General features: G+C 36.5%; 1 protein-coding gene across 2 annotated transcripts; it reads right to left on the bottom strand.

Moving 5' to 3' along the window:
- Positions 1-22: 22 nt before the first annotated feature.
- Positions 23-24,983, bottom strand: LOC135607489 (MLO-like protein 13). Of its 2 annotated transcripts, none has more exons than XM_065099357.1 (16): positions 24,626-24,983; positions 20,949-21,101; positions 19,920-20,162; positions 16,237-16,294; positions 15,289-15,515; positions 14,386-14,502; positions 14,164-14,302; positions 13,980-14,077; positions 12,209-12,283; positions 12,028-12,113; positions 11,901-11,950; positions 1,793-1,833; positions 1,187-1,399; positions 1,049-1,116; positions 908-968; positions 23-816 (listed from the first exon to the last, which is right to left on the bottom strand). In XM_065099357.1, the coding sequence occupies exons 1-16, from the start codon at positions 24,872-24,874 to the stop codon at positions 559-561; spliced, it is 2,136 nt and encodes a 711-aa protein (XP_064955429.1). In that variant the 5' UTR covers positions 24,875-24,983; the 3' UTR covers positions 23-558. The 2 variants fall into 2 exon arrangements, with proteins under 2 accessions (XP_064955429.1, XP_064955430.1); XM_065099358.1 differs by having other exon boundaries at positions 1,187-1,375.
- Between the last annotated feature and the right edge of the window lie 2,982 nt (positions 24,984-27,965).

Here is a 27,965-nt window from a genome sequence, read left to right as displayed (position 1 = left end):
CATAGTATCGAGAAGTTAGTCGGAAAAAAGATGCATGTAGTTTCAAAGGCGCATTTACTATTCATGACCAGTGGCAACGAAACTGATGTAGTAAACACAGATTGCAGGGAACAAGATTTTCTCATCTAACATAATCATTATCATTCATCTGAATCGGAAAACTACCTCTTAGTCCCTTCTAATGAACTACAAACCATGCAACTATGAGATGAAGATGAGAAGACATGTTTTTTATAACACACTTCTTCAGTCCAGGACAGAAATCCAGCTGTATCTCTCAAACGGGAAGATTGTAGTTGTTGAAAGCCCAGCTGTAAGCTTTTTTGCAAAACCAGTATGTCTTGACTTCGATCATTTGGTCATAACCACCAACTATTTGGTAACCAATATTTGTCAGGTACCAATAGATCATTTCTGACTGACAGGTGGTCAAAAGAAACATGTTATTGAAGAGAAACATCATGGAAAATGCAGACAATTTTTCCTCCGCAGGCCTACACCCTATTCGAGACAAGTAATTGGGGCATTTGAGATGACTCAATTTTAAAGGATGCTGAGCTAGACAGCATGTAGGTCTTCCACAACAATCTCTTGCAAGGAAGCTGATTGCTGAATACCGTGAGATGCTTCAGCGGCTCTGGATGCCAAGGTCTGCATCTGAATCTCATTGTTATTCTTCTTGTCCTTTCGATGAAAATTCAGAAATGACAGAAAACCATATTGATGCTTCCTTTTTTCTTTAACTTGTGTTGCCCAATCATGCAGTGTATGCTGGACGGTTGCATTAAAAATGGACTCTTTGAACCCCTCACCCATCTGAACATGAGGAATTTAATAACTGAGAACAAAACTTCAATCCAGCAAAAGAGCACTTATTGTGAGTAGTGAAGCTGATATATGTGTTTACCTGGGTGACAATGGCATACAGAGGAAGAGTGCTATAGCTGCAGAGAACCTGAATGATAACACTGCACATACAAATGATCCAATTGTTTGTCAAAGAGTTAATACACCAGGAAAAACTAGGAGGAAAGTAGGAGTTTATTACCCAATGACAAGTCTTGGAATGAGGTAACCCAAACCTTCCATGATACATGAGTGAAATCCGTAAGTGCTCTGCATGGTTTGTGACTAATAAGTGGCAAAGAAGACGATTGCAGGAAAAGTAATTGTATAATTGACTCACCCAGATCCAGAAGAAAAAGGCAATCTCAAAAGAATTCTGGAATAAGATGAACTGTATCAAGTAAAGGACAATTCCAGGTTTCTTGAACCAAAAATGCTCGTTAGATAGCTTCACATGTTGTGTTTCTCCTTTAGGACCTCGAGGCTTTTCTTGTAGCTCAAGAGCCAGCTTAGTTATGATGTGATCCAGCTTTGCGCCAACAACAAGCAAAAGCTGCATTTTGTCTAATCAATTCTAGATAATTGAATAATTATATATTGATCATTTAAATGCAAATACATCAACTGTTCTTCAACGATTCTTATGCCGATCAACATGTGGAAGCACGACTTAATAGGCTGACCCATGCTAGCAATAGTGACATATGACTGGGCCAATACTTAGTGTATCCCGGTCTGCACAAGGGCAAACCAACCAGCATAGCAAGAATTATTCCATAGTAAAAAGTAACCAACACACCCTTATACGATGAAACAAAAATATTTGCTGCTCTTTTATCGTTCCAGTCCGCATATGCTACAAACTACTTAAACCTTGACAGAGATTTGAGTTATTAACAATGTGTTGGCACATATCTATTGGTTTTACTGAGTTCAGTATACTTACAATAAGAGGCAAGAAAGACAACCAAAAGTATGTATGCCATCCTGCATTAACAACCTGAATTAGTAAAAAAATGACATAGTTTGATGAAACTAAAGCATACAATACTATAGACTAAAATCCAATGTGGTATACTATTTAAACAACTCAGAAGACATGCTTATACAGAATCTTAAGGACTTCATATGGATATCCTTTGAAGCACAAACACTTCAAAGAGCTTGTGGTGTCCATGTTATGTCCCTGTTGAACACCAATACTCAATGGATACTACTTGACATGTGTCTAATAGTTCAAATATAACTCTTGTACAATTTCAAGTATAAATCTTGTACAATTTACATACAGTATTATATGTAAATATTGGACAATTAAATCATCTTCACAAGGCTTCAGGATTATGTCAAATAATGATAATATGTATGTAAATTGGAAATTTAACTTACTCCCTAATTTTATGTTTGTGCCACAACAATACTGAGAAACAATGTTATGTTTTTATACAAGGAACTTCTTTTCGCCTGGACTGGTATGGACCCAACTGGTATGTACTAGTCCGAATCGATATGTGGACCCAGCTCATTTCGAGTGATTTGGTTTAAACATATATAAAAGAAAAAAAAAAAAAACTTTTTCACCCTAGTCACCCTAATCATGAGCCTTGATGCACGATCTCTTGTTGTTGCCTACCTCCCTATCACCCATCATGCATCACCAACTGATACATTCATCTTCTCCTCTTCCTAACCTGCCTCAGCTTCTTCTTTCCTCTTTCTCCTATGTCTCCTCTTGTTCCTTCCTCTTCCTTCATCGTCTCGTCTTCTTCCTTCCTCTTTCTCCTTCCCCCATCGCCACATCTTCTTTCTTTCTCTTCCTAAACCGCCTCCTCTTCTTCCTTCCTCTTCCTTCACTTCATCCTCTTCATCCTTCTTCTTCCTCCACCTCCACCTCCGCCTCCACCTCTTCTTTCTTCCCCTTCTTCTTCTTTCTCCTTCTTGGTACAGTGTACCATGTGTCAGTACACCAGTAACCGATGTATGTATCAGTCTGGCCAAGGACCAATACAGTATCCAGTACAGAATCGCAACCCTTGTTTTTATATTTGTGTATATTTCAAAGATTGGTGAATATTTGCTATTGCACTTATAAAGGCATCATTGTTACACTTAAGTTTTGCATATGAAGTGATAAGTGTTAAAACCCTTAAATTAGCCCCTTCTTTGAATGTTTGCATAGGCAGGTCTAAATTTGAACAGGTCTGGCAGTTTAGTGAAAGAAAGGTTTAACACTCTAGTTCTGTGGATCAAATCCCCAAAGGCCTCAAAATCCTGTAACAGTTCAAGCTGCAATGCAAGACACAAGCAAAAAGAAAAGATATTTAATATATTTTGGTTGTTCAGAGTCTTCAGACACAGATTTCCTCCCTTTTTCCTCAACTTTCCTTTGGCTAGTTGCCTATGTTGACATGCTGAAATCTCATTAACACTGATATATCATACTAGTTTGCTAGCTGATCAAAATTCAGGTTGCAATCCTTGACTTTACATCATACTTGACGTCCTCATGAGAAAATATCCCTATCTTCTATGTGAGATCAAAGACGGCCCAAAACGGTACGAAATGAGTAGCATATACCGGTTTGCCAATTGACCAATATTCAGACCAGTCCGTTTCGGTGGTTTATTGATCAATATGGGATGAAACTAGACCGTTACCCATCGACACGGTCGAATTTCAATATGGTCAAATTGACTATTGGGGCTTCTTTTGGGCTTTAAATCCTCCTCCCTCCCCCCCTTTCACTCACTCTCACTCTCTCATTCACACTTTTTTTCCCTCTCACTTGTGATTAAACTTCCTAATTGGCGATCAATGGTATTGGGACTCAGATGTGATGGAATTTCTCTCAAATTAAAAGTATTTAGGTTCTTTATATATTTAATTTATCATTTCAATAATTATAAACATATTAATGCATATTTACAAAGACTAAACATGATCAAGGTCATATGTTGCATCCCAATTAGGTCCATTCATTCCATTTAGCCCCCAATTGATGATATTTAGGCCTAATCATAATTGTTATTCATTTTTTTATTATGAAATCATTAGTTGATTAAGTGCTTTTGTATTGTATTTACTGTGATTTATTAGAATTAGTTAGTGTCAATTTGATTGGTTTAGGCCCAATTAGCAGTCACTAGATATAATTCAGGCCCAGCTTGTTAATAGTTGTTTGATTATAAATTTATTGGTTGATTAAATTTTTTTTCTTGTATTTTAATGTCATAAAGTCTAATTAGACATAAATAGTATCAATTCTTAATTTTTGACCTAATTAAGGGTCATTAGGTCTAATTTAGGCTAATTATAGCTTATTCTTAGTTGTTTGCCTATGAATTTATTGGTTGATTAAATGTCTTTTCTTATATTTAATAAGCTTAAGGTATAATTACAGTTAGTTAGTGTTATTTTGATTGGTTTAGTCCCAATTAGGGGTCATTAAGTATAATGTAGCCTTAATTAGTATTGTTTTCTTACATTTTGACCCAATTAAGGGTCATTAGGTCTAATTTAGGGCTAATTACAGCTTGCTTATTGCCACTTGATTATGATATTTGTAGGAAAATGACCCTAAAGCAACAATAAGGAGATCCAACTTGGAATCACGCCCATTGTTTAAGGTACCACTATCATTAACAGTGCAAACATTACTACAACATCGATCAGGGTGGAGAAATAATCCATCTGAAGCAACATACAGGCAAGGGATTTTCCGACATTGTAAAATGCCTCAAGGCTCTTCTAGATATTAGAAGAAAATTCAGCGATGGAGGAACTGATCTATAGAAGCAAGTTGAACAAGAAGACGAGCATTGGCATGCTAAGGAGGAACCGATCTATGATCAGTACAAGGGTCACGATGATGATGCCAACCTAGACCTTAAAGCTGACTTCTGTGCCTCATTGGTGCATCAACATATATACAAGGTGATTAAGGAGATCTAGCACAGTTCGAGCCAAACTCCAATTCGGCCCAATTGGATTTCCAATTGGACTCCAATTCGATCCTGATCAAACCAAACTAAGGTTAAGCTGGAATCCAAGCTCAAAGACCAGATTCAAGTCAGACCCAAGTCCTAAATGCATTAAGACTCTCCAAGTCCTAAAGACATTAGGATTCTCTAAGTCCTAAAGGCATAGGATCCTATAAGTCCTAATTACATTAGGACTCTACAAGTCCTAACCTAGCTGGGACTCCAACCCTACCTTAGCTATAAAAGAGAGAGAAGAGCCCTAGCATCCCCAAGTCAGCTCAATCCCAATCCTAGTAGGACTAGGATTGGGACAGCCTCCAACAGAAGACTCCTGCGGTTGAAAGGAGCTAAGGAGAAGTCCTAATCAGATTAGGACTTTGAATGCCCTAAATCTTATAAATCTAAAGGGCTGTAGCCCCCTTGAAAGCAATCCAAGTAATGCCCTCTTAGTGCCCAGCCAACCCTAGGCTGAGAAGAGAGGAGAGAGAGAGGAAGGAGTTTGCAAATTTAGCAACCTTTCTTCCTGTTTGCAGCTACCTTACTACAAAAATCTATTTTGAGTTGCTGCTAGCCTTAATAACTTCCAAAGAGACCTTTGGTAATAGCTATAAGAAGAAGACCCCAAGGCAGCCAAGAAGCAGCCCCAACCGGCCCTAGTTCTAGCTTGCGCCGAGAGCCAAAGGAAGAGTTCATAAAAGAGTTATGCCCTACAACCGCAGCCCCTTCTTCCTCGAGTTCCAACAACCAATGTCTCTTATCATAGTTTCATCTAGCTGCTGTGAGAAAACCCGAAGCCCTACCACCTGTTGTCCAAATCTCATGAAGAGGTTCCAGCAGCAATAGAGGACGAGGAGATCGAAACTTGTAGTTATCCGCAATCTGCCAAGAGCACCCATCCAAAGACAACTTGCATTCTTACACACCTATTAGTCTCTTATCGCACTTCCATTCTGATGTTTAAAGCTTTGTAGTTAGTGCTTCAACTTTATAAGCAATAGACATATTATTTGGTTTTACACTTGATCTTCTATCGATAGTCCTCTCCTCTGCCAAAACTTCCATCTGAGAGTTGCATCAGATCGACAGATCATCGAACCCAAATCTCATACAAATCAAGTGGAATTAGAACAATGATCCCTCGCTTGTGGGTTACCACTAGACAAGGATACCGAACCTCTAGAAAAGAGCTATAGGATTTGAAGTTTGAGCCATGCTCACGTGGAGGAAGAACCACTGATGGGATGGTGACCAACACCCCGACAGTCTAGAATGGCCCTACTATCTAGATGACGATATTAACCTAGCATATAGAGATTGTGATGGGTTAGATGCAAGCCCAAGTCAATCCAACAACGAAGGATGACCAGGTAAAGAACGTCACAGCAAAGGAGAGAAAGCATCCTCATCCGAGATGCACAGGTCATGGAGAAAATGCTACAGAACATCGCAGCAAGCACACGACCATTTCAAGTCGAGACTCGCATCGACATACTTTCCTACGATAGCTCGATCAATGCTGAGGTATTAGACTCATAGATAATTAAACTTGACACTTATTTTAATCTATATGATAACAGCAAGGATAAGGTGATGCCTACATAACTAAAGTTGACTAGACACATGCTCGCATGGTGGAAAGCCTATCTTCGAACCAACGGCGATGAAGATGTGCCATAGACATGATTCAAAAGGCTCATACAAGACAAGAATATACCACCAAGTTTTGACAAGTGATGACGCTAGGAATCTCCCTCGATAATCACTCAATGATAATGAAATACACCATCGACCTCCATGAACAGATTTGTATAAATTTGGGCCTCACCAAAGAATATGATATTTCAACCGCTAGCAACATAGCGATGATCGAGAGAAAGAATCACACCCGTAATAAGAAACCCATGGAGAAGGCCAAAGGGAGCCACCCGAAGGCCCAAGAGATTTTAGGTTTGGTAAAACTTCTTCCTCAAAATGAAATGATTTTTTTTATGAAAATTATAAAATTGTGAGTCACTCTAGAGAAAAGTGTCAGGAAGGTTCACTGAAAACTCTTCTAAAAGAAGTGGTTGAAGAATAATAAAAGTCAGCAAACTGCGACCATGCACATGGATGACGACTATATCGAACTTTCATCAGTCTCATACCTAGATCCGAGTCTCTCGTTAATGGCTAGACCGAAGGTTTTAGACTCAAGTCTAACTCCGGTCCAAACGTTCAAGAAGCTCTTCACCAAAAAGATCTAGGTGAAGCAAGAAATTGTTGGCATGATTTGGCAGCCAAGAAGCAACCCTAGCTGGCCCTAGTTCCAACTTGCACGGAGAGCTAGTTTAGAAAAGGGTTTCTGCCCTCTAGCCAGAACTCCTTCCTCGAGTTCTAGTGGCCAAATTCCCTCATCCTAGCTTCGTCTACCTACTATAAGAATACCCAAAGCCCTGCTGCCTGTTGTCCTAACCTCAGAAGGAGATTCCAGTGGAAAGAGAGGAGATCGAAATCGACAACGATCTGCAATCTACCGAGAGCACCCACGTGATATCCAAAGACAACTTGTGCTCTTACGTGCCTATAGGTCTCTTATTATACTGTTATTTCATTATTTTAAGCCTTGTAGTTAGCACTTTAGCTTTACAAGTAATAGAGGTTATTTTCTTTGAGTTTTACGTTTAATCTTATAGTGATAGTTCTCTCCTTTGCCAAAACTTCCATTCGAGATACTTCCAGGTTCCTTCTTTCTTTGAGCTGTCTTATGCCCTTTATTCAGAGATAAATGGAGATAGGGGATAGGAGTTTACTAAAGAAAAGTTCTAACTCCGAAAGCTTACGTAGCTCGGAACTCACGTAAGCACCCCACTCGCTCATTCTGTGGGTTCTAGGAAGCAAAAGGTAATAAGCAATGCCGAAGTCAGGGTATCTTGCAAGCGGTTCTGTTCTAGTTTCTTCATATGTAGTGCGAGTTTCATTTTATACAGGGTTTGTTCCCTTCCCATAGCTTCTTGAAGAGAATTGAATTTGAATGACAACTAGATAACTAACTAATATAACCACCGAAGGTCCATAGTACTAAAGCATAGTGTCATCAATTCAGAAGTTAATCCGAGCATCCAACCTCCTACGCCAAAGGAGATACATGATGTTCATCTAGATGAAGAGGAGGTAGAATTGAAAGACTAAATCTAATCCTTTGAGAAGGAATGAGACTTATTTAAGGTGACATTAATGTGTGACAGTTGGATCAAACCCACTAGAAAGAGCATCATCAACTTCCTAGTATATTGCAACAAAAGGATGGTTCTTCACAATTCAATGAATGGCTCAAACATAATTCAAGATGCAAACTACATAAAGGAGGACATGATGGTAAAGGAGATTGGTCATAGTGTGTTGTGTAGATTTTTACCGATAATGAAACGAATTTCAAAAAGTTTGGATTATAGTTGATGGAACACAGCAAAAACTTTTTTGAACTCCATATGCAACACATTGCATGGACTTGATGAAGATATTGGTGAACTACAATCAGTCCAAAGGACAATGCAAAAGGCACAATCCATCACAAAGTTTATCTACAACCATTAGTAGGTGCACTTCTTAATTCAGAAGTTCACAAATGGAGAGATCCTTCGAATTAACATTACACACTGTGTAACAAACTTTATCAATTTGAAACCCATTCAACAAAAGAAACTTGGACCGAAGTCAATGTTCACATCAACGAAATAAGTTGATTCTTGATATACGAATTCTTCTAATGGGAAAAAGTGGAGAAGCTTATATATGTATTGTATTTTCTTGTAGCTGAGTGGTGGCTTCAATTTGGAGTGTCGCACCTAATCTAACAAAGGTTGCAGTTAGTGTGCTTTCACAAACAATGCCATCAAGTGGATGAAAGTATAATTGGCCAATGTTTACATTGATTTACATAAAAGTTCGTAACTAACTATCATATAGATGTCTCGAAAGCTTATATATGTGCACTACAATATGTGTTTTTAAGGCTATGTTGTGCCAAGCACGATAAGGAACAAGAGAGGCCAGAGATTAATCTTTTTGACCTCTAGGTCTATAATGAAAATTCTTAATCGATCCTAGAATAGGTCAAAACAATAGAGAACCTAAGCGATCTTTTGCTTGATGAGGCAGGAGACCCCACATCCATCTCGTTTCATCATTGAGACGAAGTAAAGTAACAACATCCCAACAAGAGGAAGAGGAAGAGGAAGAGCACCCTTAGTTAGGACATGATGGTCGAGGAGCTGGTCTAATAGGGGTTGTGACACCCAACAATCACAGACATCCGTTAAGCGTACGAAGGGGAAGGTGATAGCATCGACTAATCCATTGGAAAGAATTGATGAGCAATAATTTTAATTCAACGACGAGATACTATATCCCTCAAAGTCAGCACTTTGTGAGGTCCATGGAGATAGTAGTGATGTCACCAATAGTAAATCAATTGATAGTGGTGATGTCAACGGTGATTTGATTTTTTTGACTAAGTCTTTGGGTGGGGCATAGACAAAGGAGCAACCCCTTATGCATGCCACTCAAGATTCAAATCACAGAGCTCGAGGGTCCATACATATTGTTTATGATCAAAAGGATGAAGAAAAGAGGAAGACAGCCAATGACTTTAAGCAAATGCAATAGAACCTCTATGATATCGACAATGGTAGGAGCTCATTGTATGGTATGATCTTATGGGCCAATAAAATGTATGGTTATAGTTGGTTATCTTTTTCGGAGTTTAATCATTCTTACTCAACAAAGCAACAAATCAGTGACGATAGCTGAAGTTTTAATGCACTTCAATCTTCGTAGCGCTATATGCCATTATCATACTTGCCTCAGGAGGCTCCTCGTACACATGTTATTAATGATGATGAAGCAATGATTGTTACCACGTTGATGCATCAAAGACATATAGTACAACCCAAGATTGGGTTCGACAAGCCTACCATATCAACATACAACTTCATATGATCGAGGACGCCAATCCACCAGTCATAGATTTTCGACATTCATTTTGGTGGTAGATGTAGGTATATATAAATGTTATCTCAATTTCTAAATAGTTTATTTCGCTTAAATTTTAAGGTTAAGACACCTAATCCAACATTTGAACTCTTTTTCTTTATAAGTGATTTAAGATCAATTAACTTTCTTCGATGGAAGCTCGCGCGACAAAGTTGTTCCTCAATTGATCCAAAAAAATTTGCCTCTTATAACCTAGATTATATATTCATTTATGGCATAGATACACTTTATTCTATTTAAATATATTTTATATACTAATGAATTACAAAAAAACAAGGTATACAATTTCAAATGATACCGCCGGGTACGGGTGATACGTATCGATCCGACAGTAAATTGATACGCGGACTGCTCATTACCTGGCAGTATTTTTTTATTTATAAATTATATATATATATATATATATATATATATATAAGTAAAAAAAATTTTCGGCGACGTCACCTCTCTTCTCCCCAAGCGGGGCAACGTCGCAGAAAAATGAGGCGATATATAATCTTTTATATATATATATATATATATATATATATATATATATATATCGAACGGTATACCACTCGGTATACAGTACTGTATCGTACCGAGAGAAGGTCGAAACTCTAGTTACGATACGATATTTCAATCCTTACAAAAAAAATCCTAAAAAGATTTTTTTTTTAGTTTCTAGCCATTTTTAGAATATTAGTATGTATCAGCATACCATAACATTGTATAATGATACTCACTGATATGTATCAATCTGTGATCGATCAACACAATATGATATTTCTTTCACGAGATAATCTCATTTCAAAGTATACTAACCCAACATGAGGGCCCATATTAAAATTAACATTATGTTTTTAAAAAAATCTAGTCTACAGGGCTCCCGTTATAGTGTAGAGAAAGGGTCATTATACGAAATTTTACTCTTTCAAGAAGAGAACTTTCTGTGATTCCAAAACTAGTCATTTAAGTTACAAAGAAGCAACATTATTTTAGCACCAAAGCTAACAAACTAAATATTCTACCTACTTATTAACTTGTTACCCAACAAAGCATTATTTCAAGCATAGTTTGACATTTTTAGACCAATATGGGTCTGATACTTGTCGATGTATCGATACACAATATGTTGGCACATGTCGTGATTCTTTTTCAAGATTTGAATATATGGTGTCAGGAGGCATGTGCCATCAACTTGACAAGCCACCAAACAAGTACAAAACACAGAACCATGGTTTCAAGTTACTATTAATAGATCACTAAACTCAAATTATATGAATATGCCCGTTCTGTATCTTCCCATGTGGTACTATTAAAATATTAGTCCCCCACTCTAACACATTAGTCTATTCCACATTGAAAGATGAAGTAAGATTGTTAGTGACCTGATTATTGTATTTCTAAGTCTAAAGAAAAATAAGCCATGTTATTTTAGTCTAATTGCTTGGATCTTGATAAGCAGTTTTTAGATAACATTATAAGCTCCCACATGTCAGCTATATATTATGACCTGCTGTATGGTTGGGACTTATAGATTATATGTCATACCTTGATGACAAGGAATGAATAAATTGATTGGGACATACAACTTGATTAATCTACAATCAATAATTTGGATTGTGAACATGTTAAACAATGTTGGTTAAGAACTGTTCAACAGAGCTGGTACGTCACATGAGCTTGTGAGACAAACTCAAAAAATAATTACTTCTAAATTGGACAGCTTAACCTTGTCCAAATTGTTATTACTGCATTAAGTGCTAGGTATCTATATAAAGAATTAAGGTTAAGGGTTGCCTCCCACCTGAACTTCACTTACTCCATTATAATGCTTAATGTCAAATTCCCTCAAGAAGCTAATAAAACTAATAAATTGAAAACATTTGGAAACACTGTAGTAGCCATTCATGCTTCCGTGTATGTTTATCAATGAAGAAAATAGAAAAACCAGTTCATAGAAAAATGCACAACAGGTAATTACACACGCAATAAACAAGCTATAACATTTGTAAACAAAAAGTAATATTTGGATAAATTGTATCCATCCTCCAACATACCATGTACATTCATCAGCAAAAAGATGACAACAAAGAGCCAAAGATACCAACTACATGAAAGCAAGTTCACGATGAGTCAACAAACAATGTAAACAAAGAAATGAAGTTTAACAACAAAGATAACTACCTTATGCCAACAACTTTCTTAAAATCATCCTCAAGAGCACGCATCATATACTTGTGGAAATCATATGCTTTATTTGAAGAGTGTCTCTGGAATTTTTCATTCATTATACAGGTGGTACATAGGCCATATTTTGTAATAAAAACAGTAAATTTACTGATAATGCCTATAATATAAACCTCACCATGACGAATCCTGCCCTTAATGCTCTGTAATCTGATTTTGACACTGAAGAATAAAACTGCTTGAAGAATGATATCTACAACCACATATGACATAAAGAGCTATTTATCAAGGAAACCTCAGATTTATGAGAAGATTTAGAAGTTCAACTTCTACAAGAAAGAAACAATCTGTCTCAGTGACAACCTCAAAAAGGCTTATGATTTCTCAAATATTTGTGTGTGCAAAACACGGTCAAGGTTGAAGATTACATAAATGAAAATTGCAATGTTTTAGTTTGAGTCACTTGATTTTAGTCAGAGGTCTTATTTAACTAAAGAAAGTTGAATCTACAGAATTTGTATGTTAGGGTATAACAGAAGGCCAAAAGAGGGCGTGCAGACTGAGTACATATGCTAAGTTTGCATTTCCAATAGATTCCAGTCCATTTCAGGACAATGAACTTCAGAATCTAGTCATAACAGCAAGGTTTCTTTTATTATCAGATACCAGGTGGCATTACTGAAAGTGACCAATGCCTTGTTTTCAGTAAGATCTTAATCAAGCAATATACTCACGGTGACCAATACCTTGTTTTCAATAAAATCTTAATCAAGCAATAACTAGACCAATAAGTTTTGATAAGTTCTGATAAGTTTCCTTTCCTTTAAACTGATGATCAGTCTGACACAACAATGATAAGCCAGTTTGCTGTCCTTGACCAAGAAATATTTAGTGTAGAAACAACTGGATAACACTTTTATATACTTAATTTTAGCGTGTTTAAAACAAGGTTCCAAAATCTGGATCAGGATTGAGATTGAATGTCCAAATAAAAATTAGGATCAGTTCGGATCAGCCTAATTAGATGATCCATATTGGAGGATCATAGTTAACAAAAATAAAATAAATAAGAAATAAAAATTGTAAATAATTAAAATTAATTATTATAAAAGTATTAAAATAAACTAAAGAGAAACACATGAAACAACAACCTAGGCCAAAGGGCAAATGGATTCAACAAAACATGCATAAGATAAAATAAATTTCCTAAAAAAGGCACATGACAACTTATGTGAAGTAATTAAAAATATATAAAAATAAATATAAGGACAAAAAACTAAGTGAATAGATATGATAAACCATAGATCAAAAAGGTACCAGTTCAATTGATTGAAACTTTAAAGATCTAAAAATTATAACTTTATAGATATGGTTTGATATCTCACTTGAGTATCCATCATGATTTGAAATTGGTCTCATGCTTATCATAGCTTAGCCCACACCTGGTGTGGGACTAATTGGACTGGGGTGATACCCAATGTGTTCCGATCATTCTCATGAATCCATTGCAAAATGTTGGCATTATTGGACTAAATCTATTTCACTATATTGACTCCTTTTCAAGTTTATTTGGATTTCTTAACCTGCATCCAGATTTCTTGTCATGCATTGATTTCAGATATCTCTTCAGTAGGATTCCCTAAGCACCTATACTTTCTTTTATGAAACATCTTAAAGTTAAGTAACATTAGAAGAAAAATGACTAGAGAAAGGACTAAGAAACAAGGAAATTCATATTCCAGTAACTAAAGGGAGAAGGGTACTTGCCATGTTTACACATTCCAAGGCCATGCATTACATGTATAAAGTTTGGGGCAATATCACGCAATGGTTGTCATTGGAGATGAGATTAATACAGAAAAATGTATGTTTCAGCAATTAAAACCATTTATGAGATCATCTAAACCATTCCTAAAGCCTCATTAACAAAGATAATATTCATAATTTACCATCCAGCTCACAACAACCAGCTGTTGCCAAAAACCCAAGGTTCGCTCCTTGACAAATTCGTGGTGATGATTATGTGTTTGCACATCTTGCTCAGTAGCTGGTAAAGCAAACAGAATTTATGAAGATTTTTTCATTATCAAATATTTATGAAAATATAAATGAGGAGAAAAAAGAGCAGATTACGTTCATGTTTCTTGTCATCATATTCCTTGTCATTGTGTTCCTTTTCATTTTGCTCTATTTTACTTTCATTTTTCTTCTGAATTTCTTCCTTGGAAATTTCTGCCTGAATTGCATTCTCCCAATGTTTCCATTTTCTAATCTGTAAAAGATAGCAAAATGAAAATTGAGTTACCAGGAACACCAAATATGCTCGTATATAGAAAGATATGACAGGTAGCTTGCCTTAGCTCCTCCCAGTACCATTGTAGAAGCAGAGAACACGACATGGACAACGGCAAGAACAAAGATGAAGATGTGCAGTTGATGCAATGCTTCAAGGGATAACAATGGAACTTTGCCCTGATATTAAACAAAACAAATTACCTTAATTTAGTTAGTTGTTGTTTTAAGAACAGGAAATAAACCACAAAAAACAAACATCAAAATAATTTCTCCATTAAAAGTGAACTCATAGTCAGACCAACAACACCTTTTTACCTCTATCAACGTGCTAAAAGATCTTCTGTTAAGAAACATCAGTTGTGCATGAGGTAGGAAATGTGCAGGGTCAATGTAATAACTTACCCGACCAAACGAAAAGCACATTTGTGACTTGAACCTCAACATCCAAGTCGCAAAAAAGCAACAATACTATGGTGCTAAGGCTCACCCTATTAATATCTTGAAATTTGGATCACAGAAGATACTAGAAGAGGCAGCTCAGTTCACAAAGCATCCTGGAGAGATCAATGGGTGCAACCTTAGCCCTACAAGCAGAGGGGATGTTTCCACAACTCAGAAAAACTTCTGCACAGAATTATTTGTTCACTGATTGCTTTTATTAGGACCTAGCATTAGGAGTTCATACAACAACCTGCCAATATGGTTCAGACATATTCTTCTGTTTAGTGCACACCATCATTTGCTGTACTCAGAATAATGCACTATTTTATATGTAATTGGTAAAATAGTAATGTTTCAGGTAAATTGACTTGTTAGACATCAGTAAATAAGCCTGGAGAATGGATGGATTAAACCGTTCTTTACCTTCTCTCATTCCTAAGATGTGTCCGCAATAAAACCAATCTTTGTCTTTCTCTATACGATTCTAAAAAGTCTTCCATTTAAATGAAAATAAGGTAATACCTTACTCAAGCAGAAGCCAGAACTGGAACCACTGGACAATAGCCTCCGTTTGTTCCACCGATGTCCATAGTAGAAGCCCATACCATGATAGATTTCTTGCACTGAGGTAGATTTCTCCACCTTGCACGGAAGCATATAAGACGAAACACTTTTTGGGACACATATGTTGCTAATAAGACTTTGAAAGACAGTTAACAGAAGGGAGATAAATCCAAGAAGCATTAATTCTGTGTCAAGAAATGACACTGTCAGAAACTCATTAAACAAACAAAAAAAGAAGACACAAGTAGATTTGCATTAATAATGATCAAATAATGACCAGCAGAAATGACAAATATAAAATTTGGATAAATAATTTACAATGAACTAAACAACAAATTTAAATTGATTGCCACCTGAATTTTGGTGGTTAATTTAATACTATAAACTAAACAAAAGAGCACAAATGAAAATTTGTAGTTGGCCATTCATGCATTGTGAAATGAGCAAAAAGAAAAAGATAAAACTGGAGGGAAAACAATAAAAATAACAAACTAACCAAATGTTTAGGCCAAATAGACATATGAAACTGAAGGGAAAACATTGTTTTCCTTGCTCCTGTCTGGTTTAAATTGTAGAAATCAATGAAAGCATACAATGAACATTATCTCAGCTACAGAGGTCTAATGCCTTGAATAAGAAGATAGTCAAAAACAACAAAACAACAACAAAACAAAAAATCATTCTTTACTAATGGAAAAATGATAAGCTTATCACATATATTTATCAAATGTTTAAGCAACTTTCGTTCCAAACAATGATGAAAGCTACAAAGTAACCAGCGATAATAATTATAAAAAAATGTAAGTAATGAAAGAATATAATCATCCATTATTGTGGCATACAAATCAGAAAAAAAAAAATCAAATAAAGCAGACTTGCAAAGAAATTGATAGTATCCTACATAACCTTCTTTCAACTTCTGCAAGGCCCGGTTAAGCGCATCCTGCTTTTTCTTCAACAATATCTGGAAATCAGCCCAAAAAAGAATAAGTCTTATATGAAAACATATAAGAAAAGAAAGCAATCAGCAAACAAACCACAATCATGCTTATTACAATGCACACGGTCTTTGTACTTGGCTAGGTAGGGCACAACATGGCATAACTTAGAGCTTCAAGTTGTAATCTGAATTCAAAATGATATGAAGGCAAATACAAGATATAATTTGTTTGTAAAGACATGCATTGAAAAACTATGTATCTGATATTTTCTTCTTGTTCTGCAAGTCAGGACTGAACAATGAGTTACTGATGATATTACCTATATTATTGATAAATCAGATAATATTTCCATCAGCTATTATCCTTTTGAGTATAGCAACAAGAAGGGCTGACGAATAGACACCGAAAATGTATCATCATAGTAATTTTAAAAACGTTAACAGATATGAACTTATACTTGTGACAAAAGATATAACCATATGCAGTAGAAATTGGTACTGCTACATACTAAATTTTAGTCAATCATTATGATTCTGACACAACTTGTCAAAATATATATTCAAAGCTCTAGGTACGGAATAATAATTATGTTCAAAGAAGAATTATTACAGCACTTATACACATCAATTGTATCTTTTGCATAGCAAGTCTGAAAGTAAGTATTAGAACAAAGAGAATGACTTAAACCAGATAGTATAACATATTCAAAGAGAAGATTAAACAGATTGAAATTTCCAGTTAAGTTCTACAGAATTTCAGAAAGAATTGACATGGATACAGAGAAAGAGATGGACCTAGAAGATATAACATTTTGACATATTCTGTACATAATTCATATTTATTGACAAAAAAAAGATCAAAAGAAAAGATAATAAGATTTAATATGTAAATAGAAGCAAATGGTGAAATAATAGACAATGACTACAAAGTTCACCACTAGGATTAGCAGTACATAGCATGATTAGCTTACCATTCATTACTTGCTTTTGAATTAGTCATGCATAATTTAGGGATAACTTTTTAACTTCACATGTAGTTAATTGGTCTCTAATAATTTTGAATCGAGTTGCTTGAAGAAGAAAATGCGAGAAACATTAACTGTGGAGAGAAGCATATGGTTAATCAGAATGATGTTTAATAGCTCATAAAATTTCAGATGCATTAACACAAAATGAAGTATTCAAACGACTAGGCATGGTTATAAGATGACCTGTATCTATAGAAAGAATTCCGATCAAAGATTAGACTGTAAAAAAGAAGACATGAACAGAACATATTTATAAATAAATTCAGAGTCGTAATATCCAACCAACTTTCAGCCACAGCTAACGCAAGGAAAAAACTAAACAATGAACGTTCCATGTTTACACTTAAATTTGATACCTCAAGGACCTAGAACATTTGAGTTTTACAAGGAAAAGGCTGTCAAATAAGTTAAATTATAAAAATTCTTTATTGAAAAATTAGTGTTACTAATCTATAGCTATTATGATTTTTAAAACAAACAGAAAGATACTTATACTATATCAAGAATGAGAATTACCGAGGGCGTCGGTAGTCTTTAAGAGAAAAGACCAAATGGTGAGTGGAAAATATTTGATAAGACGACATCTTGGTAACGTTTAGCACAATTCAACAAAAAGGGAATCTTGTCCACAAGAAATTGAACCCAAGTACTCAGCGGAGTTCATCCAATACGCATCAGCAATAAGATCAAGAACCAACGATCAAAAAAAGGAAATGGTACAGTTGGTTCAAAGGTCGTGCCTTTCCCAGGCAATGCAGCGATCTTTCTGCGGTGAGGGAGATGATGATAATGACGCTGCATACCGTCGCCACCACCCAAGTTGGGGTGTACTCGAGGGTCTCGGAAGGAGCATCGGCAGCCATTGCCGGCAGCTCTTATCGATCCCACCACCACCACCACTACTACCTTCCCCTGTCCCATTGTCTAAAGGCCGAGATTTTATTGGGGAAAGAGGAGGAGAGGAGATTGATATCCAGCACGAGAAGGAAGGAATCTCTGGTTTCAGGCAGGAATAAAGGGAAGCGGAGGAGTGTAAGACAACGGGGAAGGGTTTCTTTGGTTTTACGTATGGGATACAGACAAAGGACTCTTTTTCCTCCGCTTCTTCCATGGAGGAGACGAGGAGGCGGCTCTTGGAGAGACGGATCATGGAATGGATGAACGGGTGTTCAAACAGCCAAATAAAATCACAGAAAAGAAAAGAAATTGGCAGAGGAAGTGACGAACAGTGGAAGTAAGCATTCAAGAGAGAGAGAGAGAGAGAGGTTGGAAGGTGAATAGGGAGAGATGACCGCAATTTTCAAGAATCGAAGGTCGCTATGCTACAAAATGACGAAAAACTTAAACATTTGCGTATTTTTCCTAAAACTTTTTAGATCACTTAAACTTATAAACTTCAAATCAAGAGAAATCATAATGACCCGCGCAAATTCATCATATTATTATTTATCCATAAAATAATGAACAAGATGAGATTAATGTTATCCCCCATCATGTCATTTGTTAACTTCCGCCTTTCTTGAAGGAAAATTTCATGCTATTTTCCAGAGTCTTTATTTTATTTTGTATTATTTACTACATTCATTAACTTTCGTAGTCGTTCTTCAATTTGCAAGAGCAGATTTTAACTCTTACCGGTAAAGTTGCACCGATGGCACAACTTCACCCAAAAAGAAAGTTCAGAGCACACGACTGCTTCCTTCCACGCTTTTGCTGCCGTGGATTACTCATAGATATGAGATGGGCGTTGCCATTTTGCCAAATGAGCAAACATGCCTGCTGCCCGGGCCACTCTGAAGAGGGTGATCCAAGTGAAGCATATCGACGAGCATCTGGTGGGCTCCGTGCGGCGAGCAGCATGGAAAAAACCCCGCCCAATACACGGCTGCTGGAGACGGGAGAGAGCTTAACTGTGAGCGGGTTAGGCTCTCTTGTTCGTGTGCCTCCTCCGGTTGATGCCCTGTTGTCGTTACTGCCGCGCCATGATCCAGTGGAGGTGCGCCGTCATCCCCACCGTTATCTCGTCCGAGAGGACGACAGGCGCTGCTGCTGCTAGTTGGGGCGGATCGACTCGCCCGTCCAGCTTTCCCAGGGGTGATGTGGCTTCGCGACCCGAAATGGGGTCCATGAGCCATTTCCGGGAAGATTCCATCGGCGATTCGGCCCGTTTGAAACCCCCAAAACGTCCTTCCGGTTGGTCGGGCCCCAACCCGATCCACATTACTAATTGCAAGACGTGGTATATAAACGTACCTCTGTCTTCCACAGAATACATATAAGAGAACACAACAAAAAGCTGAGATTCCTACAGATCTTACACGCCCTCCAGGCTGATATATAGAAGATGGTATTCAGCTTTCACAATGATGACTACCACTGGAGCTTCATCATCATATATGTTGCTCGATAAATCACTTCCAGAACAAGTTCATAGTTCAAGATAGTTCAGCTAACCTGAACAACGAACAAAAGGTCACAATATTAAGTAGCAGATCAACAACAATGTATGCAAGTTTAATGGTGGACCAAGGAGGGTGCAGCATATGCTTCTTGCTCATTGCACCAAAAATTAAAAAAAAAAAAAAAATGAGTGTAAACAATGCCAAATTAATAGGTCATACTCTCGTTTTAAGATCAGCAGCAACAGCTTTCCTCTTCAGCTTATTTGGGGGTTCTGAATTTGTTGCAGACTTCATTTCCATGTTCTTGCCTGAGCTTACTTTATCTGGCTGATCACCTGCTTCATCCTGCTCAGCATTTCTGGATTTGGTTTCCCGGTCACCTTCAGCAGCTTTCAAACCCAAATTCAAGTCAAAATTAGTTCGGTTGCTATCCTCTGCTGCAACTTGGTCCTTGTCTGAAGCCTGGAACATGATACAATTCTTTTAAGAGTTCATTCTCATTTTAGGAAACCTGAAGACATAAATATCCTTGGTGTGTATATTTCAGAAAGAATAATAATTGGAACAATTCTGCAGCAAATGAAAAGAAGCATTACAAATGCATCAGTCCAAATGAAAAGGACAATTTCCTAGTACAAGTTCATTTTCGAACAGGAAAAAGAGCCACAATATTCCATGAAAAATAGGGTGCATTGTTGAGTTTGTTTATAGCAACTTAAGGCTGGTCGAGTTAGTGCAAGATGACAATAGACGAAATGCAGCCAAATGTTGAGCTAACCGTATACAGAACCTTATGAGAACCACCATCTCCAATGGACCAACATAGTTGGTGGCTAACTTTGCTCAACAATACAATCCTACATGAGCTCAGATGCAGTCTAGAAGTTAACTTAATCAGGCTATTCAAGCCAAATTTCTAATCTTCTCTAAAAGGCTACATTATCCATTGTATTTGACCATCCAAAAATTAAACCAGCTCCAGCTCATATATTCATTCCCCACATGACAAGATGAATTTCTATAGCATCAATTATTGGTGGAACTAACATGAAGGTGTGCATTTATGTAATCAATGGTCCACAAAGGCTTGCTGCTTCAAGTGGTTTTAAGATCTAGTATATTACTAAAATGATCATACTCTGTACTTATTTTCCATCTGTCTTAATAAGCTTATCAGTCCAGTCATGTATGATGCAAATAATCCAAGAATGAAGCAGAAAATAAATGACAAGAGACACATATTGTCACCTGGGCTTCTTCCACTGCAATGTTATTCATGTCAGGTTTTGTATCAGAAGAATCAATCTGGTTTGGCTGCAAAGAAGGATCAGCTTCAACAGGTTTATTCTCGTCATCAAGCTTTTCAGCAGCTTCTTGTTTTTGTTCTTCAATTACCGAGATCTGCATGGTTCATAAAATATTACAACCATCAACTAATGAGTATATACTAGAATACGTACATATTGCATAGCAAAGTTTACACTCTTCCAGTATTAATATAGACAATAAATAATACCTCAAGGGAAATGTTTGTGCATGATGATTATAAAACAAAATGTGATTCATTCCAATGAACAAAGATAAGAGAGCGATAATATGTTAACATCTCTAGGTGGTTAGAAGTAAGGTTTTTAATTTTGATGTGTATCACCCGAAATGGGCGGTCTGCACCGGTCCGAGAACCTCTTGGCATGCGGACCGCCCACTACCGGGCGATACCAAAGTTTTGACCCCGTATCAGGCAATACAGGACTGTATCGGATAGTAAAGGTCGAAATCCAACTGTTACCAACCTGTACCAAGCGATAACGGTCGATTTCAGTTGTTACCAATTTGTACCGATACGTCCTGTTTTAGGCATACAAGTATAGGTATGACCTGTACCTATACCGTCAGTACACCTCAGTACGTACCATACCGAGCAAGGCTCGGTACATCGATATGGACTAAAATTGCGAACCTTGGTTAGAAGCACGTATAGATATGTTACAAAAAGAAAAGAAAAGATATGTTTTCGTGTTTTGTAGATCATAGACATAATTGTAGCATCATATTCAAGGTGCACATAACAGCTGGACCCTGACATGTTAACTGTAAGCATAATGGTGTCAATGACAGTATTAGTTATATAATCAGAACACCAGCAGCAGATTTAGATTTCTTCATACATTCATTAAGAAAAAAAACTATCAACATAGATCAGTTGGTTTTCTTCTTTTTACCAAACAATATTGTTTACAATAACTGGTAAAGTTTGAATAAGTATATGTAAGAGGTTAAAAAGGAGGAAAAAACCCAATAAGTTGAATAAGGAAATCAAATTATTTAGAGAATTTAACAATTTCTATGGTTTTGAAAACTTCTATCATACTTTGAAGCAAGGTTTGTAATTTCATACTATACCGGTGTTTCGAGTTCAGTTCGATACGGTACAGTATAAGTATATCGAGCGGTACATTTCAATATACCGCTCGATATATATATATAAAAAAATAAAAAAAATAATGGCTCTACCCGCGTGAGGAGGAGGTTCCTTCCTTCTCTGTGTGAAACAAAAGGGGGGAAAGGCAACATCGCTCGGTTTCCCCACGGAAAAAAAAAAAGAAAGGGAAAGGCGACGTCATCGAGACGATGTCGCCTCGGTTTCCCCACACAAAAAGAAAGAAAAGGGAAAGGCAACATCGCTCGGTTTCCTCCGCGCAAAAGAAAAAAAGGGGGAAAGGCGACATCGCCCCGACAACGTCGCTTGGTTTCCCCGCACGAAAAAAAAAAAGGCGTCGCCTCGCTCGGTTTCTTCTGTTAGGAAGAAGAAATCACTTCTCCCTACAACGTCGCGAGGCTTCATCGCCACGCCGGATCTCTAGGTTTTCTTTTTTCTTCCTCCTCTTCTTTCTTCTCCCTCTTCTTTCTTCTTCGTCATCGACCTCTTTCTTCTCCCTCTTCTTTCTTCTCCATCACCGACCGATTTAGGAATGGAAACATTCGCAATCGATGCTACCACCCGGTAGCGGACGGTCCGTGTATCGGTCTGCTGACTGATCAGTATATACCACTCGGTACAGACGGTATTATTCGAAATTAAAAACCTTGCTTTGAAGTTTGAACTCCAAAAACAAGACGAAGCATATCTATCTGATCTCTCAAACAAAAGCCAATAACTACATCAAATTCCACAATGAATCAATTATATTTGAAAAAAATAGAAAGAAACATTTAACATACTGCAAAAAATAGGACAAATTGAACTGATTTGATTGGAAATGGATAAACTATAGAGCATACAGAGAAAGTCATGTCTAATTTCTTTTTAGGTAAGAAGAAGTCTACAACATCATAATTAACATCCAAAAACTCTGAGAAACAGAATCCATTAATGTTATTTCAAGCATTATTTCCCCTCTAGTAGTTCTACAAACAATTTCCTACAGCATCTTCAAAACTTAATTGACACTTAACATGGGATGGAAGAAACAACGATGAGATAATCTTACAACCATAACAATATAGACCATGGTATTTCCACAAATTTCTTCTTACCTTGGAACAAAAACAATACGTAAATAATTTGGACTCGGGTAGTCATCATATAAACACATAAACAGATAAAACTTCAGATATTGATAAATTCTTTATTAATTCTTGCTATTCCACTGATGAAACTTCGAAATTATATGGTTATAACATGAAAGCATAATCAGACAAAGAATGGAATTTGAAACAAGAGATGTAGAAGCTTGTTACCTCATGCAGCCAACTTTAGACTGGGAAGTCTAAGCTGATATAATTCCATAGATAAAACCCCTTCAATCACATGGCCACAAGGTGTAGATTCCTTAAAAGTCCTATCATCGTTTAAGATCTAGCAAATAGTTCACCACATCGATAAAAAGTAGGGTAATTGCCGGACAATTTTTTTTGTGTGTGTGTGTGTGTGTCTGTTTGTTTTCTTGTTAGTTTGTTTTTTCCAGTATCTTAAGAGACCAAAAAGTGAGTGATGCAGGAGCTCTCCACGATGAGAAAATACATTTAGTAGGAAAGAATAGGATGTTGACACGTTGCCCAGGAAACAAAAGTATTAATACTGCTTAACATGCTGATCTGAGGCTTAGAGATCTAAACTGCATGCCAGATATTGATTAACGATCTTTCTCAATCCAATAGCATGCATAGCTAGTCATTTGTTGGAACTCAAGAAACTATGGAAAGTTGCTCCTTGGTTGCACCAGCTTAAAAAACAATCCAATAGAAATATTAGTTTTACATGCCAACTATATCTTTGGCTTCTGTAAATCTCTGTACTGTCAACAATTCCCTTATCTATAAACCAGGACCAGGATTAGATGGTTGTTAATATTGTTTCACATACAATCACAAAACAACATCAGATCTCCAATAGAATATCCTAATATTTGTGTTGCGCTCTATAACTAACTCCCTAGAATTATAAATTACGAAAGGGTTTGACATTTCTAAAGTGATCAGCATCACGCTACATTCTGGCGAGTAAAAAAATGAACGTTAATCTTATCATGTAGATAGCTCAAGCAACGACATGAAAACTCGTCAAACACCAAAAAAATAAAGGCCTGAAAGGCAAAATTAAGCAGTTGAAAGTTCAAATGTTGAGCCAACCGCATAGTTTGATCAACACATGGAATCAGATCACATGTCAAGCATTATACGATCGAGTTATCTTTGCATTCTTTAGGTTAGAATGGGGAAAAGAAAAACAACAAATAAAATCTTTTTCCGTCATTAATTTTTAATAATCAACTCCATGAACTTGAAAAACAAATGAAGCAAACCCTAAAAAATGGCACAATCCAACGCTAGGGCGCAGATCGTACCAAATCTGCCCAGGAGAGAACCAAACTCTACAGCCGAAATCGAAATAGAAATCCGTCAGAAAGAAGGGGATCGGTTACCGGAACGTATCGGAACTTCTTCGGCGGGGGCTCCTCGGCCTGGGGGGTGCCGTTGGCCGGGGAGGAGACGGGAGCCCACTTGTAGAGAAGGAGGTTGGAGCGAGCACCGTTGGCGTTGGCGGCGGCGTTGCTATTGGGGGCGGAGAGGGGGATCCACCTCTTGTTCCACTTCCTCACCGGGCCGCTGAAGACCGTCGCCGGCGCGTACCGGGTCGACAAGCGGCCCAGGCGACCCCCCACCACCTCCATTCCTGTATTTTACTCGTTATATACTCCTAAGAATGAAGAGAGGCGATGACGACGCCTTCGCCTTCTTCACAGGTCTATGTTTCGATGCGGTAGTTGGGGGGAGTGGGGGGCGGGGGGGGGGGAGGAGGGCGTCCGAGACTAAAAAGAAGCTCGGAAAACATAAGCACAATTGCATTTTAACTTGGGCAATTTATAAAAAAAAATATTAATAATAAAATTTTACCGGATAACACTTCCATATTTAGTTTTTACCGAAACGTTCTTTTTTTTTTTATTTACCAAAAATACTCTTAAACTCGAGTTAATTATTTTTATTCAACCAATAATCTGATTCAAACCTAACTAATCCAAAAATGAATCTGATCCGATTACGGTCTCGATTTAGGTGTAATCCATTCAAATTGAATCTTACGACGCGGATTGGGTCGAGTTTCAAAGCCAATCATATTTGAGATAAACGGTAAAGGAGAGTTACACGCATCAAACGAGTAATGCTCCTCTCATCTCCTTTCATCTCCTCTGCTCTTCAAAAATGAATGATGATGGCATCCTCATCTCTCTAATGATGAATGATAACAAAACTCTTTCCATGCGAATTTTTTTAATTTATGTTCACTGAGATTCTTGCTGTCCGAACAACATTAAATGTTGAATAATATGCAATAAGATCATATGCTTTCGCTAAACACGATCTTTTTAACGAGCATATATGCAAGATAAAATCTTCTTAGCATTAGCTCGACGAGAAGCTTGTATCTCCGATCCGATGCATCCTTGTCGTAATCAAAAGACTTGAAAAGATTATGAGGTCTAATAACTATAGTTTGAATCTATTTCTTGATATTTAGCAGTCTTAAGTGCAATAATGAATTATACAGACACAAAGTTTTGACATTTTCCTACCTGTATTCCAGCATGACTGCAGGAGTAGAAATCAAACTCAGAAGGATGACAAATTTTAGAATCAACCACGCTACCTACCTCTACCAACCATCAATCCTAAATCTAGCTTTAAAGAATGCAATAACTATTTCTAAATCAGGGTTAGAAGGATTTCTACCTTAACTCTTTTTCTCTCTCCTCAGAAATTTTAATAAAAACTTAAATAAAATTATAAAATTACTCATCTCTACTATAGAAATTACTATTGCACTCATGTACGTTTACACGTTCCCAGGTGGCACTCGATTATTGGTTATGATTCTTTATTATTATTATTTTTGTTATTTTGTTTCTCTTTTATTACTAGCGTAGAATATCTTAGTATTGTTCGATATTGTTATTGTACTCTTAGAATAAAAGAATTTGACTGACTTATGAGGTCGAGGAACACGCTTAGGACAGTGCTGGCATGCCTCCAAGTTCTTCTTCTAAATTTTTTATTTTTATTCCTACAATTTAACCTATATTTGATTTAATCGGAGGTTAGTTTAGTATTACTACTCTACTACTAAATCCAGCCTTGATATATACAATGGAACCTATAAGAGGTCCACTATTATAGTTTCAATAATAGAGATATCTCGCTTCCTGTTCCTTAAATCAGAGTTTCAAGTCGATCAAATGGGTTCATACTAATCAGCCTCTACTAGTCTGAAGAAGGATTGACACTGAACCATATATGTCGATGTTGATGCTAATTAGGATTTAAGTTTTTATAATTCTTTCAGTAATAACTAAAACCGGTGTAAGACTCATATTGAAAAAACGTTATATGTAATATTTAAAAAGATATGCCTTGATGCATGAGCTTTGAGCAAATAATTTAATTTTATATTAATCATTTGTTATTGGTTATTGTAATTTATTCTCCACAAAACTTTTGATATAGTTTTCCCTAGTTATAATATTTAATTTTGTATACATATAGAAATAACGTTAGATCCTTCAACTTAGGGATAAAAAAAAGCATATGCCTACTATAAATAATATATTTGATAACTTAATGATTTATATTAATCATTATTAAGTTATATATAACTAATTAAATATTTTTTTAAGAGTGAAATCGAAGATGCATGAATCACCTATTCCTCTCAGGTCATCCCCTCCTTCACTATCCCGTGCTTTCTTAGCTACTATGTCTGTCACACCCCCAAATTATCACATTCAAGAGGCATGAACCTATCTTAAATTAAAAAAAAAAAATATAACACATCAACATTCTAATACAAGATCCAAACTAACATTTGAGGACGCTGAAAATTATTCAAATAATTTTTACATATATAAAATATTTATAATTTATAATCATATACTACGTCACTCGATAATTCAGAAAACTCAAAGCCAACTTAATATAACATTAACAACATTTATAAATCCATCAATGTGAGAATCTAAACAATCGCAAAACCAACCATTTACTACAAGTTCTTATCATCGTAAACTAAACTTAACATTCCAAAATTTAACAAGGTCTTTTAAAATTTTATACGATATATCAATTCAAATTTATCGATAACATTTCATTACATACAAATTATACTTATACAAATAATATAATAACCCATAAATACTTGCCCACAATCTGAATAGCTTTCGACTACCTCAGCCAAATTCTAATATTTCAGTAAGTGATAAGCTAAATTGAAAATTTTATGTAGTAACGGAGTTAGCTACGAAGCTTAGTAAGTGACTAATATATCCATGACCAGAGAGGATAGTTTTAAACAAACTTGATATCAAAATGCTGTTGAATCTCAAATTTTGATGATGAAATTAATTGATATGTTTATGATCTAATTAGCGTTTTGAGTGATGTAGGACTAACTTCGATTAGAAAAGATAATTCGATTAAAGTAGGAGGAATTGGACATTAGGCTGGAGTGAATATATCAGAAGATTGGACGTCGGTCGACATGTGATTTGTTCTTTGATCTTGGGTTACTAAATCTATTGTAACTCTTTGTTGGAAACTTCGGTTCATACGAAACTTATTTTATTTGAAAGTAGATTGAAATATCTTTCACAATAGCTTTCTTGAGTATATTAGAGCATGATTGATAGTTTGAATCATTTGTTCGATGTGCCTCTTGAATTATGCCATAAATCGAACTTTGATCGATTTCGTATATTCTGGTTTCATTCC

The sequence above is a fragment of the Musa acuminata genome, chromosome BXJ2-3 (assembly GCF_036884655.1).
Source record: "Musa acuminata AAA Group cultivar baxijiao chromosome BXJ2-3, Cavendish_Baxijiao_AAA, whole genome shotgun sequence".
In the NCBI taxonomy this organism is placed as follows: Eukaryota; Viridiplantae; Streptophyta; class Magnoliopsida; order Zingiberales; family Musaceae; genus Musa; species Musa acuminata.
Note: the sequence above shows the minus strand (reverse complement) of the source record. Positions and strands in the feature narration are given on the sequence as shown.